This window comes from Saccopteryx leptura, chromosome 2, assembly GCF_036850995.1.
Source record: "Saccopteryx leptura isolate mSacLep1 chromosome 2, mSacLep1_pri_phased_curated, whole genome shotgun sequence".
NCBI lineage: Eukaryota > Metazoa > Chordata > Mammalia > Chiroptera > Emballonuridae > Saccopteryx > Saccopteryx leptura.
Genome location: NC_089504.1, coordinates 224,603,261 through 224,630,639, shown reverse-complemented (window position 1 = coordinate 224,630,639; position 27,379 = coordinate 224,603,261). Strand labels below are relative to the sequence as shown.

At 48.9% G+C, this 27,379-nt stretch overlaps 1 protein-coding gene across 7 annotated transcripts in view; it reads left to right on the top strand.

Annotated features, from left to right (window-relative positions):
- The window catches only part of ITSN1 (intersectin 1), a 232,559-nt gene that overhangs the window by 166,206 nt on the left and 38,974 nt on the right, over positions 1-27,379 (top strand). For 4 of the 7 annotated variants that reach the window (XM_066370286.1, XM_066370289.1, XM_066370288.1 and 1 more), the window contains 7 exons: positions 1,481-1,686; positions 2,461-2,543; positions 6,106-6,272; positions 9,182-9,227; positions 11,475-11,596; positions 12,884-13,001; positions 15,094-15,285. In XM_066370286.1, the coding sequence (XP_066226383.1) occupies positions 1,481-1,686; positions 2,461-2,543; positions 6,106-6,272; positions 9,182-9,227; positions 11,475-11,596; positions 12,884-13,001; positions 15,094-15,285 (934 nt within the window). Of the gene's footprint in view, positions 1-1,480; positions 1,687-2,460; positions 2,544-6,105; positions 6,273-9,181; positions 9,228-11,474; positions 11,597-12,883; positions 13,002-15,093; positions 15,286-15,619; positions 16,236-27,379 lie in introns of those variants that run through there. The other 3 variants (XM_066370290.1, XM_066370291.1, XM_066370292.1) reach the window with 2 other exon arrangements.

Sequence of the window (27,379 nt, the reverse complement as noted above, 5' to 3'; positions counted from 1 at the left end):
TGGGTTCATTCTTGGTAGAGAAAGAATGGAAGTGGCCAAGAGGATTGGATAATGCAGAGAGGTGAGGGGCCACGGCGGTGGGGATGTTAGGGCCCTGCGGGTGTGAGGAAGGAAGGTGGGGGGGGTGAACTAAGTGCTTCTGGGGTTTTGGGGGTTCAGAGAAACTGCCTCAGTTCTGAGTGTTTAAAGGACTGTACCATTGATATGGAAACAGGTTTAAGAGGTAAGAAGCCATGAGCACCAGGATGTAGATGTTACCCACCTAGATGCTGAAACGATTGGACCAGTCATGAATCTCTATGTAGCCGATGTAATCATGATTAATGTCAGTATGAGCATGTCTCTGAGGGCAAGCCCAGACTGTTTTGAAAGACCATCTGGCGTTCTCCTGTTCTCGTCCATTTACATAGTGCAGGACTGAAAACTGAAAAATAGGAAGGTTTATGTAGTTTCAGTAATGTTTTACGGTATTATAATGTTTCTGTGCTATAGACTTTAAACAAATAATCATGCTTCACCCTGCTTTTCCAGCCGCTTCTCCTCCTTTACCCCTCCATGAAACAGGCTGCACGCACCCTGGACTCAGCTCCTTCCCCAGACCCTTTGCAAAGCAAGTGCCTCAAGGCCCCTGCCCCTGCCGTGTCCTGGGCCTTGGGGACCCTCCTCTGAAACCCTAGCATCAAATCCTTGTCTTTCCAGCTTGCTGCCACCCCAGGGGAGCTGTCCCTGCCACCCTCAGGCAGAGTCACCCCTCTTTCCTCTGTCCGCACAGTGAGCAGCTAGAGTCCCTGTAGGTAGTTCATAGCTGTTCACATCTCTTTCTTCCCCATTACTGTGAGCTTTTTGCTAATAATAGCATACTGTCTCTTTTTATGGTGCTTTATGGTTAATAAAGAGTTTTACCCTAACTTATTTTGGGGAGGCAGAGGTGGCATTTTGTTTATGTTTGTAACCTCATAATGCCTTGCATGTGGATGTCAAATAGCGATTACAAGGATTTAGGCTAACCAAACCTCTGTTCTTCTAAGAAGGAACTCAGCAAGCAGTGTCCAGTGTGTCACCTAAACTAAGATATTGGTTACTCATCTTTTGGGATGTCATTAGATTTCTGCTCCAATGTCTACCTATCATTAAATATCCATGTCAGACTGGAAATGGGGGTGGGGTGCCTTGGGCAACTTGAGTGTTAAAATAGAACGAAAAGGGAACAGGCACACAGAGTAAGTATGGCCTCCTGGCTTGTTTAGACGCTCTAGAGAGCCAGACGAGGGCTTTGGGAGGAGGCTGGCAGGTCTTTCCACCCATTTGAGAGCAGACTGTCCCTGAGGAGCACGGGAGCATCTGTAACCCGTGCTGCGCTGAAGCAGCCTCAGGGGCTGTGTGCCGTGTGCTTACTTGACAGGAGGTGCCAGTGTTCTTGCTGCCTGATTGTCACAGGTCCCCCAATAATGAGCGGTCCTTTCTGTCGTCCCCCCACAAGGGTGAAAAGGTGGAAGGGCTACAGGCACAAGCCCTGTATCCTTGGAGAGCCAAGAAAGACAACCATTTGAATTTTAACAAAAACGATGTCATCACTGTCCTGGAACAGCAAGACATGTGGTGGTTTGGAGAAGTTCAAGGTCAGAAGGGTTGGTTCCCCAAGTCATACGTGAAACTCATTTCAGGGCCCATAAGGAAATCTACAAGGTATTTTTGTGTTTAAATGTTTCTGTTAGATTAAAACAATGTTGGGCTCATTAAATTATTGTTTACATAGTTCAGATTTAGACAGGAGTTGTAGGGTTCTTTTGTCTTTTGGACCTTTTAATTGCAAAAGCTAGGGCAAATGTGAACAAGAAGACAGCCTTTTACAGATAAATGCTCATTTTTCTCCCTTCGTGGAAGCCTATAAATCTTGTTTTTTATTAACTTCTGTAAGAGGGAATTCTGCTCTGAGAACTGGATGTCCTTGTGGAGTTTTTGGTTATTACTCCTCTCTTCCTGAGCTTAGTACTCAGTAATGCACCAGGTGTACAGGAATACTTAGAGGCTTGAAGCCTTTGCGGAAGTAATTAGAAGAATGAATTATCTTCTTCATTAGGAACCTTATCACCAGGAACCTTAACCAGGTTGTTGTCTAATTATTCCAACCATGTAGATATTTAAAACAAATTATGAACTTTAAGAGAAAAATAGCAAAAATACTGTCCGGGCATCTGTCAGTTGTGCTGTGGAACAGATCAGCACATTGGCCGCACGCTGAGATGCGGGCGTGCGCTGTAGAATCACACCTGAGCACCCAACTGTGTGATTTAACAAAGTGTACCTATTTCAGCTTAGATTATTCATAGTCTTATTTATTTATTTTTGATTGTTCAAAGTTTCAGATGTTAAACAGTTTTAAAAAAAGAAAAATCAGTATCATTTGCACTGTTCTCTTTGAAGATAACAATTAAAATGCTCTCTACTCCCCTCTTTCAGCGTGGATTCTGGTTCTTCAGAAAGTCCTGCTAATCTGAAGAGAGTAGCTTCCCCAGCAGCCAAGCCCGCCCTTTCGGGAGAAGGTGAGAACCGGACTCAAATTACATTTATTAGAGGGGTCGAGGAACTTGTATAGTACAAACAGCAAATGTTTGAAACAAGATTGGATTTCACTTTAAAACAGACGCCATTAATTTATGTTCAATATATTAAACTCTAAGGTAAATTACAGCATAGCTCTTTACAAAGTCAAAGCACTTTATGGAGGTTTTCAAAATACTATCAGACATATTGATCATAAAACCTGAATTTTCCAATTATATTTGATTATGAGCCCTTTGGCTTTTGAAAGTGGCCCATCAAAGTCACTGAGGACATTCTGTGATTTACAGATTAGGATTGTTTCGAAACTATAGCTTGCAGTCCAGCAAAGGTGCTGCCGCAACACCCGCATCATCAGTACTGCTCCAGATGGAACAGATGTTCTGTTTCTAGGTCCCCTGGAAATAAGCACACCAGATTATTCAGGCCTAAAAAAATTCATGTTAAGTGTTTATTACACAAACAGTTGATTGCTTTATTTCCTGGTGTCTGCTTTGTGACATGATCCTAAGGATTATACGTGCCAGTAAGTGGTGTGAGTGTAAAAATGAACAAAACCTACATGGTTCAGGCTCTGAGGGAAAATACCTCCTGCCTCTTCTCCTCTCAGACAGCCGTTGTCCTAGCGCTGAGAGTACTGCCCATTGACGTGGGCCCTGCATTCAGGGCTGCACAGTGTTCACGGTTGGCAGATGGCTCCCCACCTGCACAGCAGTTTTTCTTGGGTTCCTTGAATGAATTATAGGAGGATAGGATGGTTTATGTAGTTTGTGTCCCATCATGAGATTGTTGCATTCCTTAGAAACCTTGCTTTATAAAAAATAGACTTATCAAAAAAATTGTTTCCATGGAGACAACAAGGATTAAGGTTTAATGATATTTCAGACTCACAGTAACAAAGTTACTTTTTCAAGAGGAATTTTAGAAGTACAGTGTTTTAAAATGTATAGGTATAATTATAAAACCTCATTCTCACTAAACAAATCCAACATTTTATTACATTCATTTTTCTGCTGTTACCCCCAAGACAGTCATAAGCATAGTTCCCTGTACATTCTTGTCATCCTAATGATGTTTTTATCCACCATTAAGAGAAAAGGCAAAAAGCTTTTTTAAACACAGCACGTGCAGTCAGCATCATATAAGTTCGATTATGATACCACCACCACCACCAAAGTCAGTGTGTTATATCCAGTGACGTCTCACTGGAGCGCTGCAGTGTGTGCCTCCACTCCCCCTCCCCCATAACCTGATTATTTTGGTCATGCCCTAACTCCTCATCTGCAGATTAGGGATAACGGCTTCCCTTTGCGTGAGGAATCATTACGAGCACTCCAGCTGTACATAGAGGTCAGTAGCTGTCTGCTGTGCAGTGTCCCTAGGGCTCCACCCCCTACGTCACAGCTGGAGCCTCTGCCAGTAGCAGGCGGGTGCTGTCCATGTGTTTTGAAACCTGTACAGAGGCCTCAACTCTTGAGGCCTCAATAAATAGGTCACAGATGTACCACACACATACACAAAGTTGGGCAACAGAAGAGAGTTAAGTTCCAACCCTGGTTGACATTTATTACATCCATTTTGAAATAATTTGCATGTTAGAAACACTAGGGAGGACTGCTGGCACGTGGAGGGCTGTGGGTGGACACTAGCAGTGAGATTCTGGGAAAAGCTATTGGCAGAGATTAATGAGCTGCTTGTTAATACTGCACTGAAAATAAACTTAAAGTAAACCATAAACCACATTAAATAGATTGTCAGTTGGGCAGCTCTGCAAGTATCGGCTTGGGAGGGTCTCATGGTGGCTGCCACTGTGTGTTGTCTTCCTGATCCCTGAAGGTCCTTGTGTGCACAGCAGGGTGAGGAGAGCCACGACCTCCAGCTCCTCGGGGTCCTTACCACACTGCACGGCCGGTTCAGCCGGAGTTCATGCTTCTGAAGTTTCTTAAGCATTTTGGAAATTACAAAATTTGGATCCATTTTTGAGAAAGTGACTTTTAAATGCAGGAATCACTGGGAAAAGTATTAACGGCCAAGGAGCCTCTCAGGTGGCCAAACATGAGCTAAGGACAGGTCACCAAGCAAAATGGGAAGGGAAGGGTCAGAATGTTGAGAAATCTCAAGAGGAGGGTGTTAATGAAAAAAGATGTCCCTATTAAAGCTGCCAGACTCGGATTTCTTGTGTGGGAAGTCATTTCTCCAGCTCTAACTATGGAGATTTGTGTTACCAGCATCCAAGGGCTAAGGACAGGAGCCTTCTGTTCTCCGTGGCACATCTGGGTGACCTCTGTCTGCCTGGGGTCCGGCCGGGCCAGCACTGCTGAAGGGAAAGCGGCCCTGTGGCACTCTCTCCCACAGTGGAGCTGCCCCGGTGAGCACACGCAGTGGGTGTGTGTTCTGTGTGTGTGGAGCTTTCATCGGGCCTCCTGCAGGGCCCTCCCTACGCGCTCAGGGCCCTGTACCCCACAGCCCCGCCTGCTAGCTACCGTCAGGCTCTGCAGTGAAGGACCAGCATCTGAAGCTTTAGCAAGAAACAAAAAAGTGAACTTTTTGGGGTAGAGGGAGATTTTTGTTTTATTGCTTTTAAAAAATATGTACAAAGACTTAGGATAAAATGGAGGAAAAGTAGAAAAATAAATCTTTTACCCTGTATCTAGTGTAGTGTCTAGAATTTTGTGTCTAGTGATCTGAGCATGTGACTTGGTTTCTAAACCTTAGTAAAATCAGCTGTTCATAATTAAAAAGAAGGATGTCCTCTGGAATGCACACCCTCCACATTCAAGACAATGCAGACCATCAGCTCTCATTCTTAAGACTAAATTACATGAATAATAAAATGTAAGAATCTGACTTGTCTTTTCAATTTGTTCAAAAGGCTTGATTATTTTCTGGGATTGGCCCTACAGTGCTTTAACCATCGCCCATTCTACCTGTTTACACACTTGAATGACAAGTAGATGCTCATTTTTAATGAAATGTATAGTTTTCATTTTACATTCTAACAGCTTCCTACCATCTGTGTGCATGGCGCACCAGGACATATGTTTTCATTCAGGCATTTGAATAATGGAAAATGTGCCTTTTTAAATTTGTATAAAGGATACAGTGCTGTGTCTAAAAGTTTTCTAAAATTGTGAGTTGGCTCCCTTAAAACGTATATTTGATGTGCACTCCCAGAGCCTGCTCGTCACTGTATCTAACTCACTAACGCTAACGCGCTGTTCGGTGCAACACGGGCACTCAGTAGCGTTAGTTAAAAGGAAATTTAACAGTCATTTCAATTTTAAAAAGCAATCATGGTGTTAAATTGTGGGTCACTGTAAGCACTCATGTTGGCAGACATGCAGTTGGTGTTGTCCCTGTCTGTCGTTACTGAACTGTGTGTGGATCCTGGGGTATTCTGGAACTCCGGGTTTGATCTGTGACTAGCCTCCCTTGAATGGCTCTCACCTAACTTCCTTATTCATAAACTTTCTTTTGCAAAGCTGTCTGGGATGTGTATAAACAACCAAGCTCTCTCCGTATCTCAATGTCTCTCCCCCCCAGAATTTATTGCCATGTACACTTACGAGAGTTCTGAGCAAGGCGATTTAACCTTTCAGCAAGGGGATGTGATTTTGGTTACCAAGAAAGATGGTGACTGGTGGACAGGAACAGTGGGCGACAAGTCCGGAGTCTTCCCTTCTAACTATGTGAGGCTTAAAGATTCAGAGGTAAACCCACATTAACTGTTTCCTCTCCCTTTCTGTGCAGTGATTCTCTTCGCAGGGAGGCTCGGATGTTTGACGGTGGAACACTTGGTTGGGTTTTGCTAAATTCTGGGACATGGCAGCCAATACAGTTGTGACCTGTAATTTTGAACTTGTCATTTGTTGCTGCAGGGTAAGCCTTGGCTTCCCACCAGCAGAAGTCCCTGGGCTGACAGAGGCTGCATGTAATGAGGCCCTTGGCGTCAGCTGGGATAATGTTCAGTATTCCTCTCCATCCCTGCACAATTGACTTGAGGACTTGGAGTAAACATTCTTGATTAGGTCTTCCTGGTCACTAATTTGGGATACCCCAAGAAAGAGAGATACACAGCAATATTTGGCCCATGTTAAGAAAAGCATTTTGGTGATACTGCCCCAGCATATTGGCAGTAGAGAGTTTCTAGATTGTATATTTTTGCCCACACAATAGGAAGACTCAAGATCCAAAAGCTTGATGCACTTTTGGCTAGGCCTTAGTATCTCCATTGAGAAGGATCTGAATTTATTTTAAATGTTGTTATCCTTGTAAATTGGAAATGACCCCCTTGTTGTTAAATGGGGATTTAAAAATTCAGTTGCATAAAATGTGGTCTTGAGATTAGTGAATAATGAAATGTTGGGGTGGGCCTACTGAGTTTGGGAGCCCATCTTGTAGTGGCCAAGTTTAAGTTAGTGTGAGTGTTCACACATAAACCACCAAGAATTGGCGGTCAGTTCAGTTATGTTCTGTCTTCACACTGGGCACAGAGAGAGGAGCTGGCCGAGCTCCTAGGGAGCCAGCTCCCAGGTGTTAAGTGCGTGGTCAGAGCTCTCTGTCTCTTTTGAATGCCGGGACAGGGTGCACTGTGGACTCCTCCATAGCCCAGGTCATTTTGGGAGCGGGACTGGGTCTGGTGACAAGTTACAGCCTCCTGCTTTCTCACCTCCTCTGCAGGTCCCAGGAGTAGCTCCATTTGTTTTCTTAGGGAGGGTTTTTATGATCATTTTCGGGGGGGGGGGGGGGTTGTTTTGTTTTGTTTTATTTTCAGTTGCTATGGTCTTGAGAACAGCTTGCAGAAATTGCCCTGGAGGGTTTGCAGAAGTCTGCTTCCCTTGGGGAACCTGCCCATAGGCCACTTGGATCCAAGAAGAGTCACGCAAAGGGTGTTCCATTGGGAGGGGGTATAAAAATTAAACTCTTACTTCTGTCACCACGCACAGCTCTTAACGTGCCTCTAACTTTTGGATCAGTTAAAACACAAATGCCATTACTTACATTTAAATAAATTACAGTTTTCTATAAAAAATGAGGATAGTAAAAAAAAAATACACCAATATTTTTTAAAGATAAGCTTAGTTGTGTGGTGCTTCTCAACCACAGTTTGAAATTATTAGCCACAGAAGAACTAGCAGTGCTAAAAATTTGGGACATTAATTACATGATTTCATAATAAAAATATCCAAAAAGTCAGTGCGTTCATACTACTTGGACATAAGAGTTCAGTGTAGAAGGAAAATGTCCTGCCAGAGGGAGAAACCAGGCCCAGCCTCAGATTCCAGAATTGCCCCATGGGCACGGGTGAGGCTGTGCTCTTCTGACCTCCCTCCCATCTGCCTGCACAGGGCTGGGTGTAGCCTGGCTGGTCTCCTGCCTCCCAGCACGGCCTGGCTGGTGGGCGGCTGGGGGACTGACAGGGAGCATGGGAAGCTGCTAGAACTCTGTTGTGGGGGCTGCCAGCTGCTTCATTCTCTCTACGGGGCATCCAGGGTATGTTACCAGCCTGCGCTGGGAAAGTCACCGGTCGGTCGGTCGGTCGGTCGTGTGGGACCTCATTTCATTAGTATTCCTTCATTTGGATGCGCAGCCTGTATAAACAGCAAGGGAGATTGGTCGGTATAGCTGTACTAACACAGAAAATATAACCACAGTGAAAGTTTTAACTCAGACTTTCCCTGGTAAATGGTTATTAAATTTCAGTAACCAGAATAAAAGTAAGATAAGTTGTATTCCTTGGTAGGTAAATTATATATTTTTATTCTCACAATGACTTTCTTTAAGTTTATTAAGCTTTTTGTCTTCATTGGAACACTTAATGTGCTGGGAAGATAGGGACCAGAGTGTGGAAACAGCATCAAGCACTTTGTAAGGGCAGATACCGCCTGGTCTCTCTCCTGACGCGGGGTCTCTGTCGGCTGACTCGGCTGGTTAAAATGCCATGAGTGTCCACGAAGGAGCTCAACTTCAGAGCACTCTGGGACCTTACAGTTGAAAAAAAGTACATTCTGCTTTTGTGAGTGGTGCGTCCAGCACTGACAGAAATTCCATGTTTAAACAATGCAAGACCTGAGTGGGAAGGACACAGGACAGTGGCCGCCTCTGTGAATGAAGAGGTGAATGGGACGGGCGAGGGGTATTTGAACTGCCACTGTCATTCACTTTTTTTTTTTTAAAGAAAAGTCTGAAGGAAATTAGCAAAATATGAATGTTTTTATGTATTAAATCTGAATGTTGGGCTCATGGATGCCTGTGCTTTTTATGTGTGAAATGTTTCCTAGAGATCCGTTGGAACAGAAAGCATGGGTGTAGTGTGGGGCTCAGGTATGCCCAGGGCCGGGACTGTTGGTGCTACGCACCCCGTGGGTCCCCCAGTGCCACCTACTCGGCTGATTTCTCAGAGAAGAGAGTAAAAGCTGCACATGTGGAAGTGCTCACTTTGTCCCGCAGTTTCCTGAGGCCTCCTCCTCCAGGGGTAATGTCAGCGCTGCTGCTTCCCCAGGATGAAAGGGGGGTGTAGGGGCTCAGTGGGGTGGGCGTGTGCCACCATTCATTGTTTTGTAAGTTGCATGACCAAAACTCTTCAGTATGCAAATGAGACCTTTTGCTCTGTTTTAAGGGCTCTGGAACTGCTGGGAAAACAGGGAGTTTAGGAAAAAAACCTGGTAAGTTTCAAACCCCGATGCTTATTTTTCAATGTTTGAATGTGATTGATAGTTGCTCCCAGGTTTTATTATTAGGGCCAGAAGTGTTAAACAAAAGAATCTTCCCCAAGTGTGGTCGGAGTCAGCTCTCTCCCTGGAACCCACTCATAATGTACACGTGTTTATGAGATATGGCTGTTGCTCATGCGGTCTGGGGACGTCACCAGCCAGCCTGTTGTTCTCTCAGGTCACGAAGCAGGGCTTCTGGTGGGGTGGTGGGAAGTTGTGAGATTTGGGATCAGTGGTTTCAAAGATTTGGGGTCATCCTCTTGTTGGGCTAAGGAAGCCCTTTTCGTTTCCTGACTGCACATCTGTCCCAGGCCATAAATGGTGGCGACCAGAAGAGAAGTCAGTATTATTCAAATGTAGGTCCCACTCATTTAGAAGCCACCGTGCGGTGCTCCTCAGGCTCACGTTGAAGGTACAAAATTGTAGTCATCCCTCCAAATGCAGAGTGTTCTAAGTTTATTTAAACAAAATCACATGTTCTATTAATAGAAGCATGAACAAGAGAAGAAAGAAGCAGATGTGAAATCCTGTGGTTTGAATGGCATGTCTTCCTCATCTAGGTCACTTGAGGTTTTTGCTGCTATAGCCTGAGGAAATTACAGGTTGACAGGTTCACCACTGTGTCAAGGGAGAGGTTTGTGTCTAAGTGGTACCCAGCTCCAAATGGCCTCCCCTGGAAAGGAAAAGTGAGGTTTCTGATTGTCTCAGGTTTTTCGTCCCTCAGATACCGGACCACTTGGGTCAAATGTTTGCTGTAACTGTGAATAGTCTGCATTTTCAGTTGTTATTCCACAGGGCCCACATGGGCTTAGCCTTTGCTGAAACCAGCGAGCCCCCAGGGACAGAAAAGGCAAAAAGGAATGTTGAGGCAGATCGCTGGCTCTGCCTGCCAGACCCTTTGAGGAGCAGGAATGTCTGAGGCCAGCTAGTTCACAAACCTGGACTTTCTCCAGACTAAGCACTTGGACTCCAGGGCCAGCCCTTGAGGTAGCCGGGCGAGTGTTCATCCCCAGCACAGGTTGCCAGCTGGAGCTCTCGGCAGAGCCCAGGCAGGAGGTAGAGCCCAGGCAGGAGGCAGAGCCCAGGCAGGAGGCAGAGCCCAGGCAGGGGAAGCCAGGCTCTCGCTTCCCCTGAGCTCTCTGCAGCATGGGACAGAGTCAGGCCTGCACTGGACAGCCCGCGGACCGCACACCAGGGAAATGGGCTGCTCTGCTTGTGTGCCTCTAGAAAAGGAGGAGATGCTGTCACAGGACAGGGCCTTTCACCTCTTTCTAGCTTTTGACTCCTTCTTCCCTCCCTCCTTCCCTCTTGCCCTCCTTCCCTCTCTTCCCGGTTATAATGGGGGGAGTGTGGAGGACTAGAACCGCTGTTCGGGGAGCAGCCACTGCAGATGCTCCAGAGTTCAGCAGAGGAGGATTTTGTTATTTCATGCTTGACCTGTCCCCTTAGACGCGGACTTCTCAGATCCCGGGCTGTGTGCTGCTAGAATTTTCCCCATGACATTTTTAATAGGAAAATTACAGAACTAGTTCCATTTTTTCTGTGCTGAATTCCTTTTGCATAAAATGCCCACCTTTACTCCAGGCTCTTCCTTTAACTCAAAATAAGCAGTAAGCTTGCTTTACGTGATTCCTGCCTGATAACAGGATTCCCCTCAGACTGTGGGCCACACAGAGCCTGGTCTTGGGGTCCGGTGGAAGTCTAGAGCCACAGCGTGACTCAGCTAGGGCCACGCTGCCGATGGCGTCTGAAGGACAGGACTGCTCTGTCCTGCCATTGGCAGGAGCAGGGCTTCACCTGTGGTTCTTCATTCACGTGGCCACTGTGAGTGTGCTGTGCTGAGCACAGGGGCAGAGGGCATGAGTGAGGCCCAGCTGTTGGGTCGTCGGTCATGGCAATAGGGAGTGGGGTGGGACAGAGGTGCAGGAGTTGAGGGGAGCAGTGGGAGTTCATGGAGGCAAGTGAGTAAGTGTAAGAGGTGATGAGGGGTCCCAGAGTGGGCCAGACCCTCGAATGCTGCATTTGTGATATTGGTTGTGGAATGAGGACAACTAGTGAGCGTTCTTCATTTAATAGAAAACAGGCCCAGTGAGTTGGCTTTGATGCTTTTAACCTGTGGACCTGGAGGTGGCTGTGTCCTCTTGGCATGTCTTCTTCTGACTATAACAGCGCACCACGACGTCTGGTCTTGTGTTTCAGAAATCGCCCAGGTTATTGCCTCCTACACGGCCACTGGGCCCGAGCAACTCACCCTGGCCCCTGGTCAGCTGATTCTGATTCGAAAAAAGAACCCAGGTGGATGGTGGGAAGGAGAGCTGCAGGTGAGTGTCTTTTCTATTTGAAATTCTCTGTCCAGATTTGACTGCACAAACTCACAAAGGGCCACTATTTCATTGCAAAGTAACTCTGCGTTTGGATAGTGAGAGACAGACCCCGTATTACCTGAAGCTATTTGGTTCCTAAGCTTTGGACAGCCAGCAGCAGAATGTTGAAAACTAAGGGTTCTTCTGAAGATTTATCCAAATCCGTTGGATTCCTGTGTCAGAGAATTAGTGTTAAATAGTGAGACTCACGATGAGAGTCTCCGTTAAGGGTCCTGGGATTATAGAAGTGGGGCTTCCGTCACACTGTAAGGACCTGCAGTGGGTTTCTGTGTGTTCCCAGCTGCACCTGTGCCTCACAGGAGTTTCAGTTCTCGCGTGTGTCACGTGTGCGCGCACGTTTGTGTACACACATTGTGTTGGTCTGTTTCAGGTAGTGTGCGGAAGGGTATTCACATCACTCCCCCTGACCCCTAGCTAGTCTGTTCATCTCATAGCGCAGTGTCCTGATTGCTGGTCCTGGCTCCCCTGGAGGCTGCACTCCCCGTTCCAGCAGCACTGGCCGGTGAGCACTTAGTACTGGATCCTGCCTGACTTAGATCATAGTGGAGGAGTCAAAGTCGCGGTGAGGAGTGTGACTGGCCACCCTGCAGTCCTGATAGCTTTTGGAAACAGTATCTAGTGCAGACTCCTGTGTTCTGTGTGCACTGCATGCATCTTGTATCTAGAGTCATCTCTCATCCATAAGAGAAGTGCAAATGTCAGTGTGAACCTCAGCTTGCCACTAGCTTGTGACCTTGGGACTGTCACTTAACTTTTCTAAGCTTTTCACTTTCTTTGGTATTTGGAATAGTCATAGTGTTACCCTTCTGGAATTGTGCGGATAAATGCACGTAAGGTGCTTGGCACAGACCTGTCTCAGTAAAAGCACTCAATGTCAGTGCCATGACTAATATCCACAAATCCACCTAGTGTTGACATTAGCCACAGCCTCACATTGCCTGACAGTCACAGCAGAGCTGACACTGCGTGAGCGGTGTCCTGTGCTGGCCGCTCTGTACTCTGCACTGACCCCTGCAGCCCAGCCCGCAGAAGCACACTTGAGGCTTTGGGGGCCAGTGACTTTTGCAATTTGAATTTGGCTGCGTTTTTGGTTCTCAGTATGTCATCCATAGATTCTGCCGTTAGTGCGGTTCATCTTCCCCTTATAGGCAGACCTGTGTGAGTGCTCTATTACAGAGCAGACTGTAGCATGAATTTTGATATGTTACTTTTTTCTTTTATTAGGCACGTGGGAAAAAGCGCCAGATCGGCTGGTTCCCTGCAAATTATGTAAAACTTTTAAGTCCTGGGACAAGCAAAATCACTCCAACAGAGCCACCTAAGCCTGCGGCATTCCCAGCAGGTAAGCGGTTCACCATCCTGCTTACAGAGTGGTCTGTGTGTCTTGTTAGTCTTCCCGTTGAGGCTTCTTGTGAAGGAGCTGAGGTTGTTTGCATCAGCTGTCAGGGCTTTTTGTACCAAACGACTGTGATATGGAGTATGTTCTTCAGAGGACCGGATATCTGAGCAGCCTTGCCACGCTGGGTACAACAGAGCCCTTGTTGGAGCTGTCTCCTGGTGGGGTTGCGAACGCTGTGGCACTAAAGCCAGATTTTTCCCTTGATCCCTTCCAGCTGGGATTTGGGCTAGGGGGTGAGGGAACGAGGGAGGTTTCTAAAAATAAGTGGCTGGGGTCTAACGAGGTCTAGAGATTGAGCTAGAGGCCACCAGGGTCTGCTAGTTGTAATGTGCCGGTCACCAAGACTGAAATAACCCCCCTGTGACATTTTCTGTGAACAAGGGAGCTTTGCTCACTGAACAGCATAGGAGGGACAGAGGGCTCCACAGCCAAGTGGTTGGCTGTTTTCTGGTTGAAGAGACCAAATTAGATGCTTCAGTAACATTTGAGATGAGTGAGGTGCAGGGAGCAGAATTCTGCTTCAGGTCTTCCATCCACCAGTTCATGGGTGGCATTTGTGGATAGTGCAGAATTTTTATTCCAGCACCTGAGGTTAAATGTATGTGCTCTACATCCCCAGTGAAGTAAGATTGAAACTTGGCAGCCTTTGCAAGAAATGAGGGATTGACAAACGTGACTGAGTCCTGACCCCAGCTGGGCCTCTTGAGCTGTGGCTTTGTGTGGGCAGAGGGTGTGGCACCAGCGAGGTCTGCTCCCTCTTCAGGAGGCCTGGCATGTCCCCTTCATCAGGTTGATTGAAACCCATAGAAATAATTTGCTGATATGATTGAATTAGCTGGAGAATTTGAAAAACCTAAGCCTACATACAAATTGCTCGCTAAAGATAAATTGGGGGCACACCCTACCTCGGCAGACTTACTGGAGTGTGATGATGCCAGGGGCAGAGACATCTAACCCCCTAAGGAAGCGAGACATGTAAACTTCTTGAATGTGGAAATTTTTTTTTTTTTTTTTTTCAGAGACAGAGAGAGAGTCAGAGAGAGGGATAGACAGAGACAGACAGACAGGAACGGAGAGAGATAAGAAGCATCAATCATTAGTTTTTCACTGCGACACCTTAGTTGTTCATTGATTGCTTTCTCATATGTGCCTTGACCGCAGGCCTTCAGCAGACCGAGTAACCCCTTGCTCAAGCCAGAGACCTCGGTGAACTTTTGCTCAAACCAGATGAGCCCACGCTCAAGCTGGTGACCTTGGGGTCTCGAACCTGGGTCCTCGGCATCCCAGTCTGACGCTCTGTCCACTGCGCCATCGCCTGGTCAGGCTAAAACACTTGATTTTACTTTTCACTAAGATTTGAATTTTCAGAGGCCAAATGATCATCATTGTCCACCTTAAAAGTATTAAAAAGGGCCTGACCTGTGGTGCGCAGTGGATAAAGCATCGACCTGGAAATGCTGAGGTCGCTGGTTCAAAACCCTAGGCTTGCCTGGTCAAGGCACATATGGGAGTTGATGCTTCCAGCTCCTCCCCCTTTCTCTCTCTCTGTCTCTCCTCTCTCTCTGTCTCTCCCTCTCCTCTCTAAAATGAATAAATAAAAAATAAATAAGTAAATAAAAATAAAAAAGTATTAAAAAGAGCTGTCGTAAAGTCCCCATGATACACAGCTGTCCCCTGCAGGTGGCCAGTCTTTCAGAGTCAGCGTTGTAAAGAAATCCCAGTGCTCTCAGATGGAAATGACTTCATTGAGAGCATTCGGTTATTCCTGTACACATTCTGCTGACAAGCAAACATGAAAAGAGGAAGGTGTTGTAAAAGCCAAAGCCGTAATGTGACATTTTTGCCAACGTCTTGGTTTTGTTTGAATCCTTCCTCTCCCTCTGTCGTCCACACTGTGCAGAGCCCATCCGAGTGCTTCTGCTTAATTTCACCCTCTTCAGAAAGGAGAGAAATAGCACGTGAGAGTGTCTGAGGCCCCGTGTTGCTTGTGGCACGTGCCGGGCAGGCAGCCACTCACGGGCCCCGTCTTCCGCAGTGTGCCAGGTGATCGGGATGTACGACTACACCGCCCAGAACGACGACGAGCTGGCCTTCAACAAGGGCCAGATCATCAACGTCCTCAATAAGGAGGACCCTGACTGGTGGAAAGGAGAAGTCAACGGACAAGTGGGGCTCTTCCCTTCCAATTATGTGAAGCTGACCACAGACATGGACCCAAGCCAGCAATGTAAGTGCCCTGGCGGCTCTGTGGCCCCTCCTCTCTGGTGTCCTAGTGAAACATGCAGCATTGCTCTGATTCTGCCGAGCTTTGTTTGCAGAACTTAAGCTAGACCACTGCTGCATTGGCAGTCTCTTTGAAGACCTTCTGTAATGCGAGACTTTATCTTGTGGGTTTTATTTTCATTCCTTCTGTAGCATGTCCCCTCCCTCCCTTCCCGCCCCTTTTCCTTTTTTTTAAATCATTTTGGCACCATGCTGTTTACATGCCTGACTCATTTTCCTAGCTTGAATTTTGCTCATTGTTTTGTTTTGCTTATGTGTTGTTTTCCTCCTTTTTCTAGGAATCATATGTTGTCCATCCCCCCCTCAGGCTTGAAAGTCCTCAAAGAGACCCACTATCCCATATCACTGCCCAGAGGGATGATGGGAGATGCAGCCTTGATCATGTGACTTCCAGCATGATCACCTACTGCCTTCTGAGTAGAAGAACTCACTGCAGAGCAGTTTACCTCATTTTACCTTAGTGCATGTGATGGCAATGTGGAGTATTACTTGCAGAGATAGAAGCAAAAATTACAAAATTACACAGGGTAGTGGGTCCTTTTGTGGCTTTCCTAATGACTCAAATTGAATTCCCCCCACCTTTGCACAGGTGCTTTCAATAGTTTTAAAATTATTTTTAAATATATATTTTAGCCTTTTAATAAAGTAAATAAATAAATTTCTTCTTTGCTGTTTTGGTTTTGCAAAAAGACCCACTATCAAGGAATGCTGCATGTGCTATTAAAAATGTTCCAAATGTCCATCAACCTGAGACTTGATGTAATTTCTCATCCTGCCCAGTGTTACCAACTTGATTGTAGTTTGAGTGTTTCCTGCTGTAGAAAGACAGAGGGGTTCAGTCTGTCTATTTCAAAGACGTGTAGAACCAGCCCGATTAAACAGAAGGTGTTTGTGCTTGTTTGTGTGTTTCTGATGTACCTTGTTGAGCATGTAATAATACATCCTGTACATAAGAAATTAGTTCCTCCTGTGGCGAAGTCACTGCCTGGTACGACACGCTAACCACACGGCATTAACTTGACTCTGCACAGCGACCTTGCATCCACACGAGGACGCACCTGTGTTTGTGTTCAGTCTGAGTTACCTGGTTGCGTTGGCCTTTTTTGTTTTGGGTTAAAAATGTTTGCGTGCTTTCATACCATACGTCAGCAGAGGATGCCATCGAGGTGGTCAGGAGCAACAACGTACATACAATCTCTCGTTTATCTCAGCTATGTGGCGTTTTCTTCCAGTTACTTTTCATGGAATGACATGTATTGAATAAGTAATTTTCTTGACAAGAAAGAATGTATAGAAGCCTCCCCCTTGCAATTAATTTCCAGTGTTTACATTTTTTAACTAGACTGTGGAATTCCTACAGATTAACATGAAGCAGAGCTCACGGTTCGCGTCTGTGTTAGAGGTGTTGTAGCTCAAGCTGTGTCTTTTAAAAAACACTAGTTGGAAGCTTTCAACAAAACGCCCGTTGCTCACAGCGCAGAGGAGGGGGTGGGGAGCCTCAAGCACAATCTAGCAGCTGTAATAATGACTTTTTATGACCAGTAGCAACCTGTTTTTACGTCCCTCCCTTTGAGACCCTGTGCTGGCGATTGTGTAGAGCCCCCCCATGGGGTGCCAGGGGACCCCAGCCTGCTCCTCAGCCTGCACCTGCGCTTCAGTGTTTTCATGGATACGAATGTAAAGTATATAAATACATAAACCTGCGGCTTTAACAACTGTAATTCAACTTTTGGATTAGTTACATGTGTAGATAATTAAATTCTTCATATAAAAGTTAGATGGAACGTCTCTGTGTTCTTGATGTTGGAACCTGGTAGTGGTTACGGGAACCCACACAGCATAGACGTCAGCCGGCGGCCTGCTGCCTACATGCCGGTGACGACTTGTGCTCTTTGAAATGCAGACATCATGAGATCCTCACTGAGCTTCTTTGAATGGCTCTCCCTCTCGCCTTGCTGCCCACACTCCCTCGTCAGCATGTACACTATTGCCCCTTAGAATCCTGGTTTTGAACACTAGAACTGCCACCCTGCTTTGCAGTTAACTATCTCATTGGGCTTTCAGTGTGTGTGTGTGTGTGTGTGTGTGTGTGTGTGTGTGTTATTGACAGCTGTGTGATTGGACTCAGAGAACAAAACATTTGTCCAAAAGATGGATCATAATGGTCTGTTAAACGTCCAGAAAACATGTGGGTAAATATGGGGACTTTCACCCCTTCCATATGGCTGGCTGTTCACCACCCGTCTCCACCTCGCACACTCCAGTCTTGTTGCCTTTGCAGAAATAAACCAGTGTACACGTTTGTGAAACTGCTGCAATGACCATGAGCTTGACTCCATTCACAAACTTCGCTTATTGGTCCTCTGCTGCTGCTCAATGGAAAAGTGATTTCCTTGGTCAATACAGCAAGTATTTTGGGGGGCCGATCCACAGGTGTGGACACCCCACCGTGTTCTGGGGTGAGCGTGCTGCTCAGTCAGGAGAGGTAGGGCCCCTGTCCTCTTGCAGTTCATGTTCTAGTGGGAGGAGCCAGCAGAAAACCAAGCAAGTGTCAGTTTGTGAGGAGTGTGTGCGGTAAGGAGTTAAGTTCTGCACTAGGAGAAGCCTGGATGCAGGGCAGTGCTGAGCAGGACACCAGCAGTGGGCGGGGTGGGGGTGCAGGAGGTGTCAGGGAGACATTAGGGAACCCTTCCAGGAGAGTGATGTTTAAGCTGAGACCTGCAGGATAAGCAGGAGCCCAGTGAAGCGGGAAAGAAAGTGGCTATTCTGGGTAGAGATGTCATGCAAAAGCTCCGAGGTCAGCACAGAGATCACAGTCACTGCCCACCCACCCCCCTCTTCTGCCCCCATCTACTCCCCTGTAGAGCACTGATCGAGGCCCAAGCCCCATCTCTTGCCTGAACCCCTTCACCTGTATGAGCCAGCGTTTCCTCTCCAGCCTTGAGTTTGGCTGGAAGGGGTACAGTTGTCAAGGTGGGTAATACTCTGCATTCCCTACAGCTCTTCTGATAAGACTCTCTTGAGAGACCCTCCTTCCAGCCTGCCTTTTGGGTTTGTGAAGTTAACACAGGCGGTCCCCCAGGAAACCGTCCTTTCCCCTTACAGAGCATTCTGCCTGCATTGGATTGTAGGGTGTCCCTCGGAGCCAAGGCTTCCCCACCAGGGTGGAGGCCTGAGACACTGCTGAGGACCCTGCGTGCAGTGCCCAGGATGCCCCACCGCAGAGACTGCTCTCTCTGGGCCCAGGCAGCCCTAGTACTGAGGCTGAGAAGCCCTGGTCTTGCCCCTGGCCACTATGGTTAATACTCATCTGGTTTCCGATGGCCAAAAAGGTCACCCCATTGGTGGCCACTGGAGTTGTTCCAGTAACTGCTGTTGAGGAAACCACCATTTACTAGGTGGTTCCATATATCTACAGCATGAAAGGTGTCCCAGAAACAGCTTTATGTTTTAAACTTCATCTCCTCCTTGGTGACTCTTTGCCTGTGTGCTGCGGAAGGGAGCATTGCTGGGGTATTCTCTGTGCTCTTTCTCTGCAGTGGGGTCTAGGTAAAAGGCGTTAGTCATGTTAGCAAGGAATCAAGTTAAAAAGTTGAACGAAAGGGATAGGAAGCACCTACTAATTAAACTAGTGGAGGAGTACTGGGTATCTCCTCTGACCCCAGAGTTTAAAGACGTCAGTGTTTTCATTTTTATTCTTACCTATTTGTTAAACACCAAATTGGTCATTAAATCAATTAATTTCATCATTGGTGTTGATTCGTCTGTAGGAATCTATTTGCAGTGCACGTTGGGTACGGCTTTGCTCCGGTGGCATATGGACGAGAAGAGGGCAGCAAGATGGCCTTCCTTGGCTGCTCTGAGTCGCTTTCCTGAGGCTGCTGTGCTCCACCCCGCAGAGCAGAGCCTCGGGAACAGGAGGGAAGGGTGTGATTCCTAGTCTGGCACTGAGGCTGCCTCAGTGCCAGAGCACATCTGGGGGAAGCTGGTCTCAAGCAAGAACTCGTTCTGTAAATTAGAGTATCACCATCACAGCCCCAGGCTGCCTCAGTGCCAGAGCACATCTGGGGGAAGCTGGTCTCAAGCAAGAACTCGTTCTGTAAATTAGAGTATCACCATCACAGGGCATCCAGCCTGCTTCTGGAAGGGAACTGGCAGACCCAGACTCCCATAGCAAGTGGTGCCTGCCTCCTCTACCCTCTGCTCCCATCAGAAGGAAAACCTAGTGACGCTTAGGAAAACAGGCAAAGCAGTTGTTGAACCATTTGCAATTGTCGACGTTCCTGTCTCTTACCTGCGAAATGGCTAATTCATGTAGTTCAAACACACACACCATGTCCTTGCCTGGCCCATAGGTGAGGTGCTTATAATGCCCGGTAAAGGGTTGGGTCGAGCGATTGATGGCCGAAGAAAGCACCACGCCATCCAGTTCTTGGTGTAGGCAGCATTTCTGGGGAGAGGGGAGGGGGGTCTGGACGTCTCTCCAGCTCTCGTCCTTCAGATGTGAGCTTCCCAAAAGCAGCGATGTCCTTGGAAGGGGCCACTCCTAGAAACTCTTGCTCCTTTGGACCAAGGGTACCCGGGTGTCACCACAGTTATCTGCCCAGGTCTCCCCTTTAGTGTGGGGTGCAGCCAGCACCCCCAGATAGTGGGCCTAACAGATCATAGTCCTGCTTCCTGGCAGATTGAAAGTCATTTCTGAGAGAAAGTGAATATTCATTTTCTCTTCGAACAAAAATTAGTCCAACTCGTTCTTTTTAGTTCCAAAACTTCTAAGTTTTTATACAAACTGTGTTGAATGCCAACAGTCTCCCCTAAAAAAATGCATAGAAAAAAAATAGTTCCTTCTTGAAAATGTCTGATTTTGGGATCTGGTGGGATAAGGAAACTTAGTAAGGTCAAAGATCACACTGGGTATATGTGAATATTTAACTTCAGCTGGAGCCAACTCTGTTGGGCCTTTCTTTAAAGAAAACACACATGAACCAGATCTCAGGCACGCTTCCTGGCATGTGGCTATTCCCTTGCAAAGATTTCCTTGCCCTCGTGGGCTTTATGTGGAAAACTCTCCAGGCATCTGTAAATTATAAAACTTGAGCCACAAAAAGTTAAGGTATTGTTTGTAAAAAAAAAAAAAAAAAAAAGTGAGAGGGAGAGAGAATCGGCTGTAAAATCATGTCGGTGTGGCCCGCTGTTAGATAGACAGTGATTTACAGGTGCTCAAATGCCCATGTCGGTAGCTTGGTAACAGAGAGGTTGAGGGTGAGAGGTCATAAGAGAGGCAGCGAGTGGATAAATACCACACTCAAAGATCCTGACAGAGGCCCCAGCTATTGTTTGCACATCTGCTTGGCACCTAGAATAGGAGGGATGTTGCAAGCCCCAAAGAGGAAGCGTGGCTTCCTTTGACCCAGCCCATCATGTGTTTTGAGCTGGACAGATGCCCTCTGGGTGTAGCTCCTCACTGACCTGGGAGGGGTATGCCATGTTGATAGGCCATGTTTCATCAAGGGAGCGGTTTCACTCAGTGTTGCACCATCCGGCTCCTGGTCCCGTCTCACACTCACGCCCACCGACACTCTGCTGTGTCCCAGGCCCCACCAGGAAAGCACAGGAAGTCTGGGGTGAGTGTGGAGGGGCTCCCTGTGGGTTAGTGGATGTAGTTGAGATCTTGGGGAACAGTGGGCACCAGCCCTGTGCTTTGGAGCTGAGAATGCAGAGGGTCTGGGAACCACAGTGACATTCTCAAGGCAGCCCCCAGACTCCCTGGCTAGACTGCTCACATTGTCCCATTTGAGAATGGCCCTGCGTCTGTGCTGGGACCTCAGAGCTGCCCACATCACCTCTATGTGGCGCCCTCCCCTGAGGGAGCTGGCCACCCTGTGCAGATTGCAGCTGTGGGAAGGGTCCCTGCACCTCCCTGCACTTCTTCCATGCACAAGCTCTGCAGCCAGCATCCTCACCTTCAGTCCTCACCCCAGCGGCAGGCAGGTTTTCCAAAGACACAGGCCTGCCAGAGATGCCCTTGCCCATGCCAACCTAAGAGCCTGTTGCTATAGCTTCTCCAATTTTCATTCCCGCCTCTGCCAGAAAAGTGCTGTGCCATGCAGAATAACACAGCTCATCCACAGTTCCCGGGTGCGCTGGACTGTGTCTCTAAAAATGGGGACTTTTATTTTCCTGTAAGGAGGGAGTAGAGTGGGGGGCCGTCAGGCAGAGGGGCCAGGAAGCAATACAAGGTGATGGGTGGGGGGTTGGAGCGGGGCTTGGGAGCCCAGCTCTGCCACTTGCTAGTGCTGCGATGGTGGGCAAGTTCCTTAACCTTTCTGTGCTTCCGTTTCCTCATTTCCATGTGGAGAGAGGGTAATAACACCCAGCACCTGGCAGGCAGCATGCCCCCACCACGTCAGCCTTTGTGGCTGCTGCTGGAGGGAGAAGGCGTGTGTGTCTGCCGGCTGGGCATCGCGGCGTCCCTGTAACAGGCTTCCTGCTTCCGTGCATCGAACCCAGACAGCCCGCTGGCCGTGTGCATCGTAGGACTTTTCAGAAAACATGCTTTTGCAGATGGGGAGGTTTCAAAGAAAAAGGACTCGACTGCCTCTTTTAAGATGTTCACACATGTCAGGCCCCTCTGTCCTGTTGGCCGGGGTCACCTGGGTGGGAGCAGCAGCCTTGCAGTTTCTTCAGAGCCATGGCCTCATCAGCAGACCCTTGACGGGAAGGGGGGGAGAGAAGCCACCCTACGTCTCACAGGCTGGCAGAGGGGAGGCTGGCAGAGCGAACGGAATGTGCCAGGCTTTGAAATGTCATGTCCGTGGCGGGGTTGGCAGGCCCATGCAGCGCTCCACAATAAACCTGTCACGGCTGCACTGACTCACGGGGCCCTTTGTTTCTCATCCCTGCATTTTGTGGCCTTGTGTTCTCTCGCCAGCAAAGACTGGAACGTTCAGCCCCCAAACTTGCCAGAAGCTTGCCTTTTTTTTTTTTAAAGCAACCATGCCCGTGTCACCGGGGTTCTTCCCCAAAGCACCGTCTCCAGAGAGCTGTCTCCAGCATGCTTAGAGATGAGGAGGTTTATTCTCTCCTGCCCTGCAATGTACACCCTGAGATGCCCCTTGGGGTCCAGAACCCTGGGCTCTGGATACCTCTGCCATGTTAGCTGGGCCTCCAGCGGAGTGCGAGCCCCACAGTCTGCCCCAGCAGAGGAGGCAGAGCCAGGGTGCCCTTTCCTTCCTGGGCATCACCTTGGAGATCTGAGGTCCCTGTGGGAAGGCCCCACCGTTTGCATCCTCTGTAACAGCCCTCCACTGATGTGGTCTCATGGAGGAACCTGTACCACACCCCATTCTCTCCCCCCTCCCCACACCATCCCCACGCTGTGTCACGGGCTTGGACATCTCCCATGAGACCAGGAGGAGTGCAGCTGGCCCATGTTTCCTGGCAACTAGCTCTTGCCCCTGAGCGTGGTGGCTGAGAAATATGGAAGCACACGGGCACAGGGCCATGCTCAGTGCTCTCCTGAAGCCTGTAGGAGTGGGGAGGGGACAATCAGAGCAAGCAAAGCCATTTCAGCTGGTGGTGGATGAAATGGGACAGACCGTGGCTTAGAGTCAGGGCTGCAGCAGGTGGGGCGGCCCCGGGGAAGGCCTCTCTGGAGAGGTGACACAGACTGGAGATGTGACTGCAGAGGAGTCAGCATGCAGAGATCAAGGGGAAGAGTGTTCTGAGCCCAAGGATTAGTAAGTGCAAAGGCCCTGAGGGTGAATGAGTCTCTTTGCCCCTCCTGCAAGGACACACCACTTTCTGGCCCATCTCTGCTCCATGCTCTGTCTTACAGCCTCTTCTGCACACCATGTGTAGAGCTGTCTTCAAAACCAACTGCTTCTGCTGAATATCACCCGGGGGGTTCCCAGTCCTCGTGCAGTCAAGACCTAGATTTTGTAGTCGGTCTGCAAGGCACTGTGACAGGCTTCTGCCCATCTGCAGCCCCTCCCCCTTTTAGTTCACACCTATCTGAGCTCCTCTGTCTCTTCCTCAGGGATGCCTTCCCCACCTGCCTTTCTTCCTGAGTTGGTGACCAGACCACCAATAGGTGGCTTCTGTCATCAAAACACCTTCTTGGTGTTCAGCACCAAAGCATGTTGCAGGGGCAAGGGCTATGGGAGGGGCCGCTGACACTGGAAGAGTTGGAGTGCCAGGCTGGGTTCCTTACGGAGCTGGTTTCCAGCAACCTGGCCAACTTTTGAGTCACTGTGATGACCCTCAGCAGAAGTCCAGGCTTCTGTGGCCCCAGTGGAGTTCCACTGGCCCTGCTGAAAACTGCCTCCTCTGACTTCCAGACCCCTTGCGGGAAAGGCTCCCTTTACTCGCTGGTCCCCACTGCGGCACCTACACCCCACATGGGGAGAACATGAGGGGTGAGCAAAGAGCCTGTTCTCACGTTGGAGACCTGTGACGCGGCCCCCCAGAGCGCTGTCCTCCTCCAGGGCTCTGCATGTCTGATGGGAGGCAGTGCACGGCTGGGTCCGTGGAACCCCAGCATCTAGCCCTGCTTCCTGCCAGGTCTCAGCCAAGCCGACCTCCCCCTCTGTCCCTAGGGTTCTTGTGTCAAGCTGAAGCTACCAGTGGCCCAGCTAGAAATGTCCTCTTTGACCTCCCCTCTCCACCCGCCCACCCTCACCCCTTTCTCTGTCGTCTGGCCAGCTCTACTGACCACAGTGACGTGGCTCTTTGTCAAAATCCTAGTTACTTGTCACATATACCCGAGTGGATAGACTGATGTGTAAACACAAAGACACTCTCATCACCCTAATTAGACTGTGAGCTCCCTGGGGACAAGGCCATATCCCTTTAAGACCTATGCAGTAACAGCACCAATAGACACCTCCGCTTGTATAGTTTATTATCACATGGTGCCCACTGTCCCCATTAAATGACAGGCTGGAGGGAAGCATCTGCCTGCTGCCCAGCGTGCCTCGTCCGGGCTCGCTCTTCCTCCCAGTGAGCTGTGAGGGAAAGGACACCTCACAAACTGTTGAGTGGAAAGGCACCATCGTTTAAAAGATAAATTCACACAAGAAGACCCAAGAACAGTAAGTGAGCTTGTTAATCGTGAGATGTGTCATTCCTCGTTCCATAACCACACAAACGTGGCATATTTAGGTGTGTGCCTGGTGTTCTGTCTTCTCCCACCTGAGCGGAAGCCCCTCGGAGGCAGGAACAGAGCACATCCGCACAGTTGCTGGAAACAGGCAGAGAGGGTCCTAGGCTCAGGTTGCCTCATGTCCCAGCAGGGCCAGTTTGCTAAGTTAGGAGGGGCCTCAGGGGACCAAGCTGTCCTTAGATCCTTGTGAAGAGACTTCCATTAGGATGAGAAGTGCACCTGCGTCTCTGGACACCCCCCCCCCCTGCAGAGCTGGTCTGGCTTCCTGGGGGTTGGGGCCACCCAGGACTGGTCAGCCAGGGTCATTTTTGGAGGTGACTGGGCTTCCTTAACCCAGCCAGGAAGCCCCAAACAGCACTGGGCTCCAAGGAGAAGAGTAGTCTCAGCCAGGTCTTGCAGGAATGTACCCAGAGAGAAATGCACCCCCAGGCCCACTCTTTGGAAAACTGATGCTTTCCTTGTGTTCCCAAGGCGTCAGGAGCAAAGATCTGTTCATGATAGCAGAAGTCACCATTCATCTCTGGACTCCACGGTCCCATCAGTAAAATGAAGGTGTGGCCTTTTATTGTTCATTGATTGCTTCTCATACGTACCTTGACCAAGGGGCTCAAGCTGAGCCAGTGACCCCTTGCTCAAGCCAGTGACTTTGGGCTCAAGCCAGCATCCTTGGGGTTTCAAACCAGGGCCCTCAGCGTCCTGGGATGACACTCAATCCACTGTGCTACCACCGGCCAGGCTGGAGGTGACCTTTTAAGCCCTGGCCCTGAGTCGAGGGCCAGGTGGTGGCAGGAAGGCCGCCAGGAACTGAGCCTCATGCCTCTCTGAACAGCTGCCTGAGTGACCTGGCTTGTAGTGACCCCTCACTCACGCTGCACACCGTGGACAAGTGCAGTTACTGAATCTCGCCCTCATTCGCACTGGGTGCCTTGGTTTCCAGGCAGTCTTCCCTCTGACGGAGTCGTCCCCACTCCTGGCCTTATGCCAGACCCAAATTATGGACACCTGGTTGTACCCTGGCCAGCAGGATTTGATTGGTCTGGGCTACGGTAGGGACACTGGGCTTTTGAAAAGCTCCTTAGGTGATCCCAATGTGCCGCCAAACTCAAAGGCCACAGCTCCGGTCCACCTCCACATGGCTGGCACAGTCAGCCTCCCAAAATATGGCCCCAAGCCTCCCTGGCCCTGCCACCAAAGACGGAAAGACAGCCACCTCGCTCCCATGTTCAAAGCCTCCTCGACAGTGCTTCCCCACCTGTCTGGAGCTGAACTGTGTACCCCGAATCCGTATGCTGAAGCCCCTACCCTCAGCACCTCAGCATGTGACTGTATTTGGAGATAAGGCCTTGAAGGAGGCCATTAGACAGGGCCTTCCTTAATCCTGTCTGACTCATGTCCTTATGAGAAGAGATTCGAGCACAGAGTCACTCGTGTGCAGAGGGAAGCCCAGGCGAGGGCACAGAAGTCTGCCAGCCCCGGAGAGAGACCTCGGAGCACCTTGGTCTTGCACTTCCAGGCCCCAGAGCCGTGAGACAGTGTTCCTGTTGTCTAGCAGCCCGACTGTGGCACGTGGTATGGCAGCTGAGCTAACGCGCCGCCCTTTCAGCAAGGCAAGAGGCACAGGAGCGAGGGGCGGGAACTCTGGGGCCAGACTCCTGCTGCCCGGTGTTCACTAAGACTCGGGCAACTTGCTGAACGTCTCCGAGCCTCGGTTTCCTTGTCTGTGCAATGGGGAATAACAGCAGTAGCTAGCCCGTAGGGATTACAGGTGAGGATTCAGTGAGTTCCCGGAGATCCAGCGCTTGGAACTGGGAGGGCTCACGGTCGTATTCAGTGTTAACTCTCCTTACTCCTTGTGCCGGCATAAGAGATGTCCAAACTTGTAGAGGATTTTTATGAGTTCATTTGAGCCAAAACTGACGACAGTTCCCAGGAAGCAAGATCCCAAGTACTCTGGAGAATGAGTTTTGCAGTTTCTTTAATGCCTTTGGAATTAAGGAGGGAATGTAAGGAAGTTTCCGTGGAGGCGGGGTGAGGTGTGGTGTGTGACAGCAAGGCTCCAGGGTAGTTATTTTATTGAGTATGTGCTCCCTGGAGGGTGGTTGTGCCTTAAAGGGTTATTACTTCTGGCATTTTAAAGTTGTGTTACATAGGTGCACCAGAACAATGGACAAGGCTGGCTTAGAAACCTTTCACCAGCAAAGTTCCTGGGGCAGGATCCCCACCATGACCTGCCCAGTTGGAAATTTATGGTTTATATGGCACTTCGTCCACACCTGTTACCCCTGCACCTGCTTCCTTCTTCCTCACCTGTTTTCAGTCTCCGGGCTCCCTCCTGGGCTCCCCCCTCACACTCCCCTCTCCCGTGAGGCTCCCTGTGCTTGGGCCCCTCACCACCACCCGCCCAGCCCGACGTCTGCCTCAAGAAGTCCAGCTCAGATTCTTCCTACTCCAGAAAAAATATTCCCAGATCCCTCCAGTCAAAACTCCCACCTCCTCCCTCAAAGTCCAACAAAAATTTTGTACTGCTAACACCCCAGTCTACTTTGTGTGTCCCCAAAGGATTAATGTATGACCTCTAGCAGGGATACCTAAAACACCGCACGGTCGCGCACACTGAAGGCAGACACGTGGGGAGAGGAGAACAAGGGTGGCCTACACAGGGGCTGGAATGGGCTCACAGTGCTCACCACGGAAACCTGATGCCACGCCAGAGATTCTGGTGTCAGCTCCAAAGTCACGAATAATATGCCTGTAATAAAACAAATGACTGACATTCATCTTTATGGAAAGTAAAGAGATGACTTATCCCCAAATAATCTGATTTTCAATACCACTCAGTTCCTTGGCTGCCTGGCAGTCCGTGTAGCCTGGATTC